The sequence below is a fragment of the Furipterus horrens genome, unplaced genomic scaffold, assembly GCF_987537825.1.
Source record: "Furipterus horrens unplaced genomic scaffold, mFurHor1.1.pri manual_scaffold_10, whole genome shotgun sequence".
Classification (NCBI taxonomy): Eukaryota; Metazoa; Chordata; class Mammalia; order Chiroptera; family Furipteridae; genus Furipterus; species Furipterus horrens.
In genome coordinates, this window is record NW_028327180.1 from 63,703,055 (window position 1) to 63,715,061 (window position 12,007).

Genomic DNA, 12,007 nt, shown 5'->3' on the forward strand with positions numbered 1-12,007 from the left:
GGACAGGTCATGCCAAGGATCTTTTTTATTTTTATTTTTTTAATTTTTTAAAATTTATTTCTTATTTTAGAGAGAGAAGGGAGAAAGAAAGTGATTGAGAGAGAGAAACCGATTTGTTCCTCCTACTTATGCATTCATTGATTGATTCTTGTATGTGCCCTGACCTGAAACCTTGCTTATCGGTATGACGCTTTTACCAACTGAAATACCTGGCCAGGGACTTTAAAGGAAACTACTGGAAAGTTTTAAAGGGATCGCTGTGGTTGGTACAGTCAGATTTGTATTTTAAATATCCTTCTGAAGGTTGTGCAGAGACTGGATGGGGATAGGAGCAAAGGCGGTGTGCTAGCAGCTATCTGGCGATCGCGCAGAAGGAGCCAGGCTGGGCCAAGGTCTGCAGAGGCGGGCGGGTCAGGACTGCTGGGTCTTGTCCCCCAGGGCTGACCAGGAAGAAGTAGAGCGTGGACTAGTACTTCGCAGCCTCCCTGGGTGGGACAAAAAAGGCGGAGTCTGAGGGGGTGTGCTGCAGGCTGGGGCGGGGCCTGGGGTGGGACTGATCCTGTGGTCGCTCTGCGCTATTGGGTTCAGGGACTGGTCTCCAGGTGGGTGGGATTCCATGCGGTCCGCAGTCAAGCCGCTGTCAGGATAGAGCTGGTCCAGGAGGGGCGGGGCCGAGGTGGGCGGGGCACTGGGCCGCCTGGGGCCACGCGGCTCTCGCGGGTGCATTCCTAGCTCTCCAGCCCCAGGCGGAGGAGCGCCCTGGCTGAGTCCGCCGTCACTGCTAGGCTCGGGGGTCGGGGCTGGCAAGAGCTACGAGCAGGGCTGCGGAGGACCCAGGTGAACCAGGGATCCTGTGCCGGGAGCTGGCCCGCGGAGGCTCCAGGTGAGCCGGGACCCAGTGCAGACCCAGGCTCCCAGCCGCCAGAGGGCGAGCGGCTATGGGGCTCCAGAAGCTGCCCCTTCCCAGTACTGGGGACCCCGGCGTCAGCTAGGCAGCGGGGTGGAGGGGACGGTAAATCAGTAACCCGCAGCGCACACAGGGCCTTTTGTCCCGCTGCGTCCAAAGAGCACCCAGACCGCGGAGCTGGTTACTCATTGCCCACCGGGGCGGGGGCGGGCAAACTGTCTCTGCAGCTCCCTCTAGGGACCCGCCGACTCCCACCTCCCCCAGGTTGGCGGGGTTGGGGTGGAGGAAGAGCGCGCCGGTTCCTCACCTGCTGGAGCGTCTACACTCCCCGAGTGATGAGAAAGCTGACTCGGAAAGCTGCAGTCACTTGCCCAGTGCCAGCGCTTGAGTGCGGGAGGTTGGAAGTGAACCCAGGACTGCCTGGTCCCAGACTCAGGCTCTTTGGCCCCTTGTCCTCTTGTGATCCTACTAAGGTCTCTGAGGTGCTGAGGTCAGGTATCCTGGAGGTGAAAATAACATCCACAGGCCTTCCCACCCCTCTCCCAACTGTAGCTGTGGACCCAGAGAGCTGCGCTTCCTGCAGAAGGGAGGGTGGGGAAATTTTACAGGGGAAGGGCCAGGGAAACTGGGGGTGGGCGCGGAGAATGCCATCTGAGCCAGGTGGAGAAGAGAAATGGGAGCACAGAAGTATCGGCAAGAGGGAAGATACGCCCAGTTTTGAAAGCCAGTGGTTTCAGTGCTGAAGGGGCTGAAGGGGCAGACTGCAACGAAAGCCTGGCCCCAGTAGGCAGTGAGGTCTAAGATGCTGTACAAGCAGTGTGGGGTGGATCCCTCTGGACACAAGCAGCCAACAAGGGTTTGTAAGCTGGTGGGGAGGGGTGACATGGCAGTCTTGTAAGTTTTTTAAAAAGATTTATTTATTTATTTATTCCCAGAGAAAAGGTAAGGGAGGGAGAAAGAGAGGGAGAGAAACACGAATGTGAGAGAAACACCGATTAGCTGCCTCCCACAATGCACCCCTACTGGACTGAATGCAGACATGTGCCCCCACCAGGAATTGAACCATAGACCCTTTTTCACCTTGTGGGTGGATGCCCAACAACTGAGCCACACCAGTCATGGCCAGACTTGTAATTTTTAAAGCCCTGCTGTAGAATGGAGGTGGAGAGCACTGGGCGATGTTTGCAAAGGCCCAAGCTAGAGACGACTTTGGCCTTCCCTGGGTCCAGGCAGGGGAGGTGGACTGGACTGGAGAGGGACTGAGGAGGCAGAATGGACTGGAAGTGGGACAGGGGTGAGGAGACAGGATGATACAGGCGATGCAGGGGCAACCCAGGGAAGAGGGAGATAACAGCTTTACCCAGGACATGTTAAGTGTCCCTCCCTCAGAGCCAGAGCTGGATGGACAGTGGCTGAGGAGAGAGGGTATGGTGGCCTTCCTGGGTAAGGTAGATCCAGAGACATTGGTGCCACCCTACTCTTACCCAGCTCCAGGTAACAGCCAGTAGGTCCCTGGGACTATACTGGTCACCCTCTTCCCCTGCCCCTGCTGATGCTCAGGTTTGAGTGTTGCTTTCAGGGAAAGGAGACATCCCTGGTGGCATTTGGAGGAGGCTAACCAGATGGGGTGGGTGTGTACATCACACCTGGCAGGAACTGGAGGTGACTGGCCAAGAGCAGACCCAGGGTGACAGTTACTAGGAGATGGGGCTGGGGGGCTGGGGGCACCATTCCAACATTCTGTGTGCCCAGCCCCTGCATACATTCTCTTTTATCCTCAAAGCAGTCCTGTCAGGCCAGTAGACCAGACAGTGCCAGGGACATGCAAGTTGTTAAGAGCCAGGATTTGAACTTGGCTCTGTCAGACCAGAGTCTACTTTTCTTTTCTTTTTTAAAGATTTTATTTATTAGAGGCATGGAAAGGGAGGAGGAAAGACAGGGAGAGAAACATTGATCTGTTGCCTCTCATACATGCCTCGACCAAGAACTGAACCTGCAACCCAGGCATGTGCCCTGACCCAGAATTGAACGGCGACCTTTTGCTTTGTAGGAAGACACCCAACCAACTGAGCCACACTGGTCAGGCCAGAGTCTACATTTTTTACAAGAGCCAGCATTGCCTCAGATGGAGTTGTGGGGACACAAAAGCAGAGGTATCCCCAGGATGCAATCCTGGTTCAGAATGAGGAAGAACTGCTGGCTTTGTTAGTAGTAAGCGCCTTGCCACTGGCGGTATCCAAAACTGGTCATGGAAATGTTGGCAATGCTACTGAGGAGTGGGGATCAGATCAGATAACATCCAGATGCTGAAGTTTGGCCTCGTATTGTATTTCAGATTTTTTTCCTGCTCTTTAGAAATAAATTCATTTATTCAGCAAAAAAAAAACAAAACAAAACAAATTATGTGTGCTAAGAACAAGCAGAAGATATGTCTCCATTCTCTGCTTGCCTCCAAGGAAAGAATCCCAAAACTGTCCTTTCTGTGAACCTGTGCCAAAGTCTCAGCAGGATCTGTGGAGAGCAGGAAGCCCCGCCCCACCCCCTGCACAACCTAATGTGGGGCAGCCTTGGGCTCTGCAGCAGCAGACCTGCTTCTAGTCTGCTGGCTGCTGCCTGGCAGGGGGCTTGGACAAGTGGCCGGACATTTCCTGTCTTAGTTTCCTAGTCTGCAAAACAGGGGACTAGCGCCAGCCAAGGTGCATGTGAAGCAGGAGCTCTTTTCCCTCCCTGTTTCAGGAAGGCCATAGGCGGGAAGCCCAGCCTGGGCCCCATGAGCAGCAGGAAGAAGATGCAGCTGCTGTTGGCCCTGTTGGGGGTCCTCCTAAGGGTATCCTGGGCTCCAGTTTTATCCTTTGAAGCCTCTGAGGAAATGGAGCTGGGTATGACCTTTAAGGTGGGAGAGGGTGGCAAGGGTGGGAAGAGTGGGCACCGAGAGGGGGCTGAGCAGAGCTGGAAGGGTCCTGGCCCAGGCCCCGGGGAGGCAGCAGCAGGACAGAGCCCAACCATTAAGACTCAGTGTCTGGCTCCCAGAAAACATTCACCTATCTCTGTGTCCACAAGGGAGGACTGGCCTTGTGGGGCCCTGGGCTGGGCTGCAGACCTGGTGGTGAGCCCCTTGGCTGTGTGTGTGGCGTGGGAGGCCTAGGCATCAAGTGTGGTATGTGCTATGCACTGTAGGGTACCGTGGCCTGGAGTGGTGTGGTATGTGCTCTGTAGCGTGTGCCTTTGTGTGTGTGTGTGTGTGTGTGTGTGTGTGTGTGCGTCTTGAACATGTCATGTCTAGCCTAGCAGGTGTGCTGCCCACCATGTGTGTGATATGCATCAGACGCGTGGCCATTGCCCTGCAAGTAGTGTCTGTGGCATGTGGTTGCGTGTGCTGGGGGGCAGCAGGTGTTCAGCATGTGTCTGAGGTGCTTGTGCCCTGCATGTACAGCATGTTGTCCGTAGGCGGGGGCTGCCTTGGCTGGGGCTGCAGAGCTCTCTGACCTCTGCCCTTGGCCCACAGAGCCCTGCTTGGCCCCCAGCCCAGAGCAGCAAGAGCAAGAGCTGACTGTGGCCCTTGGGCAGCCTGTGCAGTTATGCTGTGGACAGGCTGAGCGTGGTGGCCACTGGTACAAGGAGGGCAGTCGCCTGGCACCTGCTGGCCGGGTACGAGGCTGGAGGGGCCGCCTAGAGATCGCCAGCTTCCTACCTGAGGATGCTGGACGCTACCTCTGCCTAGCTAGAGGCTCCATGCTCATCCTGCACAATGTCACCTTGGTTGTGGATGGTAAGTGGGTCTTCCAGGGGCTAAGGGGTGCCTAAGGAGAGACTCTCCCTGTCCTGGACCTCAGATATTCTCTTCTGTCCCTGACATAGACTCCTTGACCTCCAGCAACAGTGATGAGGACCCCAAGTCCCTCAATGGCCCTTCAAATAGGCACATTTACCCACAGCATGGTCAGTATAAGTCCTTAAGGACTCATTTCCCAACCTCCCAGCTGGTCCCTGAGAAAAGACCTGTGTGGAAGCAGCTAGTCATTCTGGGGGCACTAAGTCCTCCCTTTCCCTCCAGCACCCTACTGGACACACCCCCAGCGTATGGAGAAGAAGCTGCATGCAGTGCCTGCTGGGAACACCGTCAAGTTCCGCTGTCCAGCTGCAGGGAACCCCATGCCCACCATCCGCTGGCTCAAAGATGGACAGGACTTCCACGGGGAGCATCGCATTGGAGGCGTTCGGGTGAGTCTCGGGGTCCCAAGGCCATCCGCTCCTCCATTTTCACTTTCCATTGGCTCCATCATACCTGTAAACCAACCCCCCCAGTTTCTTCTCTAATGAAGAAGGCCACTGTGTGGCCCCAGAAGGAGCACTAGACTGTGGACTTGGACAGCTCTGGTTCAAGTTCCCACTCTGCCACTCTCTAACAGTGACTTAGCCTCTCGGCTTAAGAGACTCCATTTGTGAAGGGGGAAGGATAACTGAGCGGCCTCAGTAAGTTTGAGCAGCTCATTCTCATGGGGAGACCCTGCAGAGTTAGCTCCAGGCTGTAATGAAGAAGCTGAGACTCAGAGGGCAAAGACTGGCTCAAAGGGGCACAGGTAGGAAAAAGCCAAGCTAAGACTCAGGGCTCAGACTCTTCTTAGAGTCTTCTCCTTCGTCCCGAAGTCCATAGCCTTGGCCTCTTCCCCACCCCCACCCCACTCCCCTGGTGGGCATGGATTGGGGGCCCCTTGTGAGCACTTCCCCTGCCCTCAGCTGCGCCATCAGCACTGGAGCCTGGTGATGGAAAGCGTGGTGCCCTCAGATCGTGGCACATACACCTGCCTTGTTGAGAACTCGGTGGGCAGCATCCGCTACAGCTATCTGCTGGACGTGCTGGGTGAGCAAACGGGCAGGCAAGGCAGTGTGGGGTGGGAGCCCAGACCTTGCCCTCAGGTAGGGCCCAGCCTGGCAAGCAACAGGGGTGCAGTCTTAGATGAGTCATCAAGCTGCTCAGAGTGTCCTGTGGGTCTGAGGGAAGTACAGAGGGTAATGTGGGCCTGGAGAAGCAGGGATCAGCTCAGAGGAAGAGTGGGAAAGACATTGGGGCAGAGAGCACAGGCTGAGTAAAGGCCTGTGGGTAAAGAATAGAGTGCATTTGTGGGGATGTGCATGCCTAAGGTGTGGCAAGTAAGTGGGGAGCCAGGCCATGGAGGGTTTTGAAGTTTAGGCTGAGAAATTGTCCTTTATCCCAAAGGCAATGGGGAGCCATGGAAGGTTTAAGCAGAGTAAGCAGGAGACAGGCAAGATCTGAGCTGCATATCAGGAAGGTCCCTCCCCTGAGCTGGAGGAAGGTTGGAGGTGGGTGACCAGGGTGTCTCTGGTCAGGGTTGACGGCCTGGCCCATCCCCCAGAGCGGTCCCCGCACCGGCCCATCCTGCAGGCGGGCCTCCCGGCCAACACCACAGCTGTGGCAGGCAGCGACGTGGAGCTGCTGTGCAAGGTGTACAGTGATGCCCAGCCCCACATCCAGTGGCTGAAGCACATCGTCATCAACGGCAGCAGCTTTGGTGCTGACGGCTTCCCCTATGTGCAAGTCTTGAAGGTCCAGCCCCTGCAGTTCCTGAGCCCTCCCTGCCCTTCTTCCATGTTGGGAAAGGGCAGTTGTCAGCTCCCTTCCTGGCACCAGGCCCTGCTGTGACCCCTGAATGTGTCTCCCATCCCCAGACAACAGACATCAATAGCTCAGAGGTGGAGGTCCTATACCTTCGTAATGTGTCAGCTGAGGATGCGGGCGAGTACACCTGTCTGGCAGGCAACTCCATCGGCCTTTCGTACCAGTCAGCCTGGCTCACTGTACTGCCAGGTGAGCACCTGATGAGGACAGGAGAGGCTGCAGGCTCCCACTATGACCCAGCAGTGGGCTGCGACCTGCTGGGTGGACATTATTCCTTGGCCTATGGGATCTAAGCTTGGGACACAGCATGTGGTTTTGTGTGTTGGATTCTGCATATAATAGTCCCTCTTCATGTCGGCATGTGACTGTCAGTGCGACCCAGGGCTATGTGGGACTGGGTGTAATGGCAGCTTTCTTGGTATGGGCACCCTGTGTGTGTTGGGAGCTGTCGGGGGCTGAGTTAGAGGGTGTGGGGCCAGTTATGGGTCTGTGTGTTTCTGCCTACAACAGAGGAGGACCTCGCATGGACAGCAACAGCGCCCGATGCCAGATACACAGACATAATCCTATACGTCGCTGGCTCCCTGGCTTTAGTGGTGCTCCTGCTGTTGGCCGGCCTCTATCGTGGGCAGGTGCTTCACAGCCGGCATTCCCGGCAGCCCGCCACAGTGCAGAAGTTGTCTCGTTTCCCCCTGGCCCGACAGGTACCGTGCCATGTCCCATAGTGAGGCTCTTGGCCTGCTGTTCCTACCCAGCTCAGTGCCAGCAGGCCAACTAAGTCTCCCATTTGCAGTTCTCCCTGGAGTCAGGCTCCTCAGCCAAGTCAAGCTCATCCCTGGTGCGGGGTGTCCGTCTCTCCTCCAGCGGCCCCCCGTTGCTTGCTGGCCTTGTGAGTCTAGACCTCCCTCTGGACCCACTGTGGGAGTTCCCCCGGGACAGGTATGTAGGCAGAGTGAGGGTGTAGGTGCAGGCCCCAGGCAGGAAGGATGTGCAGATGACTGAGGCCTGAGCTTTCTTGATTTCTAGGCTGGTGCTGGGGAAGCCCCTGGGCGAGGGCTGCTTTGGGCAGGTGGTATGCGCGGAGGCCTTAGGCATGGACCCGGCCCAGCCTGACCAAGCCAGCACTGTGGCTGTCAAGATGCTCAAGGGTGAGTGTAGCAGCCAGGGGCTGTGGGGAGGACTGTGACCTTGGGCCTAAGAGAAGATGCTCCTGGTGTTGTCAGGTGAACGCTAGGAGCCAGGAGAGGCTGCGTGATCCCACCCTGGGCTGCTGACCCTAGCAAGTCACTTTGAGCCTCTGTTTCCTCACATCTCCCTACCTCCAAGCCCAAGGTTCATGGAAAGCGCCAGGTGCATAAAATCTTACCCATTGGGATGATGGTGACTATAAAGATTTGGGGTGACTGGAGTTTGTTACCCCCTGTCAGCCCTGGACCTGTGTAAGCCTTGGCCTCAAGTAACCTTATCAGCCTTGTAGGCCTTCACCTCATTCCCCTCCAATCACACCCTCAGCCTCCCCTCCCCTGGGTCTGTCCTGCTGTGTCTATGACTCTGGAATAGCCTTTCTGCTTGAATTCAGTCCCAGCCTCCAAACAGGAGCTGTAAGGTGCTCAGGACACACCTTGGGTCTACCATGGGGATCTCTCACTGCTGTCCCCAGACCCCTCTACAAGAACTACTGTTCTGCTCCCCGCTCCCACCCAAGCCCTTCTCTCTGCACAGCTGGGGCCACCTGGCACTTTCCCGGAGGCAGGGATTGAGAAATGTGCATTGTGAGGTCTGGTGGGGAGGGCATGTCATTGGCCCAGGGCCACAGGTCAGCCTTGGGGCCAAGCCTCTGCTCCACAGCCTTCTTCCAGGCCTCCCCTAGCTGTGCCCCACTGGCAGCTCCCTGAATTCTCAGGCCAGATGGATGCCAGGCCCTGGTCAGACAGACCTCAGGGCACCAGCCTGCTTTCTGCCCCAGGAGCTCTCACTGGACACAGGAACTGATGCCAAGCCCTGCAGACAAGCTTCCTTCCTACTCAGAGCTCTCCCCTCACCCATTTCCTGGCCCCTTACTGGCAGGCTTACCTCTTTTAGATACTTGATCTTGTTGCATCCTTGCAACTGCCATGAGAGCTGGGGCATGGTCTGTTGTCCCAATTCATAGAAGAGGATCCTGAGGTTCAGAGAGGTTAGGTGACATTTTCCAGGCCGCACAGCCTAGTGGAGACTCAGACCCAGACCCTCCTAACTCTTCCGCCACCCCACAGCCTGCCTCGCATAGTCACCCCGGCTGTTGCCCTTGCAGACAACGCTTCGGACAAAGACTTGGCAGACCTGGTCTCTGAGATGGAGATGATGAAGTTGATTGGTCGACACAAAAATATTATCAACCTGCTGGGCGTCTGCACCCAAGAAGGTGGGGCGGGGCGGGCCCAGGGTAGGGGCGGTGGGCACAGGGAGCACAGCCTTGGCAGCCCCTCACCCCTGTCTCTTCCACCTCTGCAGGGCCGCTGTACGTGATTGTGGAGTGTGCCGCCAAGGGAAACCTGCGGGAGTTCCTGCGGGCCCGGCGCCCCCCAGGCCCTGACCTCAGCCCCGATGGGCCTCGGAGCAGTGAGGGGCCACTGTCCTTCCCTGCCCTGGTCTCCTGTGCATATCAGGTGGCCCGAGGCATGCAGTACCTGGAGTCTCGAAAGGTGTGGGCATCTCCACAACTTTATGCCCTGGCATTCAGTGTTCTCAGCTTCTCCTCTCTCCTATTTTGCATTACCCTAAGCCCTGCTGCACGTAGCCAGCAATGCATATCCCGTTCCATCCTCATATGCTCCCTAAGCCAGCTGTAGGGCAGAGGAAGAGGCCACATGAGAGAATGCGAGGGCCCTGAAGTCGACTGTTCAGGTCTCCCCTCTCTGGACCCTGACTTCCTCCTCTATCAAACGGGTGATCCTTCCCACCCACCAGGGTTACTGTGAGGTGCTGTGTGTCCTAATAAGCCTAAGTCCCCTGCCCTGTCCCCAGTGCATCCACCGGGATCTGGCTGCCCGCAACGTGCTGGTGACGGAGGACAATGTGATGAAAATCGCTGACTTTGGCCTGGCCCGTGGTGTCCACCACATTGACTACTATAAGAAAACCAGCAACGTGAGGGAGGAGGGCAGGGTGGAGCGGGGCCGGGGGGAATGGGCAGGACCTGCAGGACTGGCACACATGCCCCTCCTTGCCCTCCCAGGGCCGCCTGCCTGTCAAGTGGATGGCACCAGAGGCCCTGTTTGACCGAGTCTACACACACCAAAGTGACGTGTGAGTTCTGGAAGGTGTGGGTCCTACCCCACAGAAAGGTCACATAGCCCTGGGACCTGTGTGGGACCAGACTCCAAAAAACAGCCCCAATCCCAACTCCCCTTGATCGGTCATGCCCACGAGTCTCTCATCCTAGACTCAGGAGTAGGGAGCAAAGCTGTGCCCTGCTCAGCCCTGGTCCTGCCTCCAGGTGGTCATTTGGGATCCTGCTGTGGGAGATTTTCACTCTCGGGGGTTCCCCGTACCCCGGCATCCCTGTGGAGGAACTGTTCTCACTGCTGCGGGAGGGGCATCGGATGGATCGGCCCCCGAACTGCCCACCAGAACTGTGAGGCCTCGCCCCACTCCCTCCCCCCACTTTCCAGTCCTCATCTGATCTGATTTGGCCTCAGGGTCTGGCTTGGGGGAGTGGTTTGTGACCACAGCCACCTCTACCCAGGCCCACCGGGAGGTCCTGGTCTAGCTTCTGTGCCCCACTCCCCCTTATTAGACCCCTCCCTCCACCCCCAGGGCCTGTGGGTCCCTCAACTCTGCCCCGCCACCCTCAGGTACGGGCTGATGCGGGAGTGCTGGCACGCGGCGCCCTCCCAGAGGCCCACTTTCAAGCAGTTGGTGGAGGCGCTGGACAAGGTCCTGCTGGCCATCTCTGAGGAGGTACTGCTCCTGCCCTGGGAACTCCCTCTGCCCACTGCCTCCTGGGCTTCCTCTGAGCCATCAGGGCTGACCAGCAATGTTCTCCACAGTACCTGGACCTCCGCCTGACCTTTGGACCCTACGCCCCCACCGGTGGGGACGCCAGCAGCACCTGCTCTTCCAGTGACTCTGTCTTCAGCCACGACCCCCTGCCCCTGGGGCCCAGTTCCTTCCCCTTTCTGAGGGCGCAGACTTGAGCAGGGGCAGGAGGTCATGAAGGCAGGATGGCCAGTAGCCTTGGGCCACCTGGCTCTGCTGCAGCCCAGCATGCTTGACCTCGCCAGTCCCAGCCTGACTTCAGGGTACTGTCCCATATCCCTGGTTCTGCTTTGGAGAGGTCTGTCCTTGGTCCTGGCGTCTCTAGTTGAGGCTTCCAGCTCTGGCCTTGGGTTCCCAACCCAGAGTTCAACCTCAGTCTCAAGGACCCCCAACATTCTAATCTGCTGAATGCAGGGCTCTGCTTGGCTTCTTGGGCCTTGGCACATGGCCCTGGTTCCAGGAGTTCAGCTGGCCCTAGCTGCAGGGCTGTTCCCAAGCCCTCTGCTTTCCTGCACCAAGAGAGCCCTCGGGCCTCTGAACCCTTCCCCAGGCCTCCCCCACTGCCCTCAGCTGCTTGTCCCAGCATGTTGGTGGGAGGAGCATTGGCCCCTGTTCTACTGAGGCCAGAAGCCTGCCCAAAACACATAAGCAAATGGCCCTTTATAAATTATTTTTTTGAAATAAACTTCTGTGTGCCTGGTGTCTTCCTTGCATAGGATGGAGGGGGAAGAGGGTGGAGAACCCCCAAACTGGAAGTTCTGCCTGGGTGACATACTGGCCCACCTCCAGCCCCCTCAGGGTGGCCAGGGAGCCCATGAGCACCTGTCCCAGTCTGCCTCTTCCTGGCGCCGTCTTGTGCATGTGACAGTGTGAATGAGCACTGGTGAGCAGAGGAGTTCACGGGGTAGGACTGTACTTATGCACATGTGTGACCTGGGGCTGTCGCCATGGGGGTGGGCAGCACCCCTCCCCCACCTGCTCGGCATTAACCAAGCTGACAGTTAACAGCATGAAAGCCTGAAATGCTTCGAAGCTGCTGCCTGCTCCCACGCTCTGCTGTCAGGACTGGGAGCTTGTGGGGGGCCGTGCTGCCCCACCTACCTTGGCCACTCTCCCTAGCAGCAGCTGGTGGCTGCCCTCCTGGCTGGGCTGCAGCTGTCCCTGCCTGCCTGGCCCTCCCCAAGGGAGCCCTTATGGCCCTCTTCTCAGACACCCTTTGGGGGAGGGTAAGTAAAAAGAATCAGCTTCCTGCCCCCCACTCCCCAGGGTTCTGAGCTTGGAACCAGTCGTAGGCTCCATCCCAGGGATTACTGCTGCTCTCCAGCCCCTGAACCATGGGGTGGGGTTGCCTGACCTAGTGCCTGGCTCTCCTGCCCTGTCCCCCTGGCACAGGACTGCCCAACCAGGACACACTATTTGTGTAGACCACACAGGTCACCTCC

General features: G+C 57.6%; 1 protein-coding gene across 2 annotated transcripts; it reads left to right on the forward strand.

Annotated features, from left to right (window-relative positions):
• The first annotated feature begins 826 nt into the window (after positions 1 to 826).
• Positions 827 to 11,250, forward strand: FGFR4 (fibroblast growth factor receptor 4). 2 transcript variants are annotated; one of them, XM_090287945.1, is made up of 18 exons: positions 827 to 883; positions 3,644 to 3,786; positions 4,413 to 4,676; positions 4,766 to 4,846; positions 4,962 to 5,128; positions 5,645 to 5,768; positions 6,283 to 6,473; positions 6,596 to 6,734; positions 7,056 to 7,249; positions 7,339 to 7,484; positions 7,572 to 7,693; positions 8,839 to 8,949; positions 9,039 to 9,229; positions 9,552 to 9,674; positions 9,763 to 9,833; positions 10,024 to 10,161; positions 10,382 to 10,487; positions 10,577 to 11,250. In XM_090287945.1, the coding sequence occupies exons 2-18, from the start codon at positions 3,678 to 3,680 to the stop codon at positions 10,721 to 10,723; spliced, it is 2,424 nt and encodes an 807-aa protein (XP_090144071.1). In that variant the 5' UTR covers positions 827 to 883; positions 3,644 to 3,677; the 3' UTR covers positions 10,724 to 11,250. The 2 variants fall into 2 exon arrangements, with proteins under 2 accessions (XP_090144071.1, XP_090144072.1); XM_090287946.1 differs by lacking the exon at positions 10,024 to 10,161.
• Positions 11,251 to 12,007: the final 757 nt, after the last annotated feature.

Bases quoted from the DNA above. Each gene is read 5' to 3' on its own strand.
- FGFR4 (XM_090287945.1), top strand. From the start codon at position 3,678: ATGAGCAGCAGGAAGAAGATGCAGCTGCTGTTGGCCCTGTTGGGGGTC. The intron at 5,129-5,644 runs GTGAGTCTCGGG...CCCTGCCCTCAG, and splicing joins ATCGCATTGGAGGCGTTCGG to CTGCGCCATCAGCACTGGAG. The intron at 9,834-10,023 runs GTGAGTTCTGGA...TCCTGCCTCCAG, and splicing joins TACACACACCAAAGTGACGT to GTGGTCATTTGGGATCCTGC.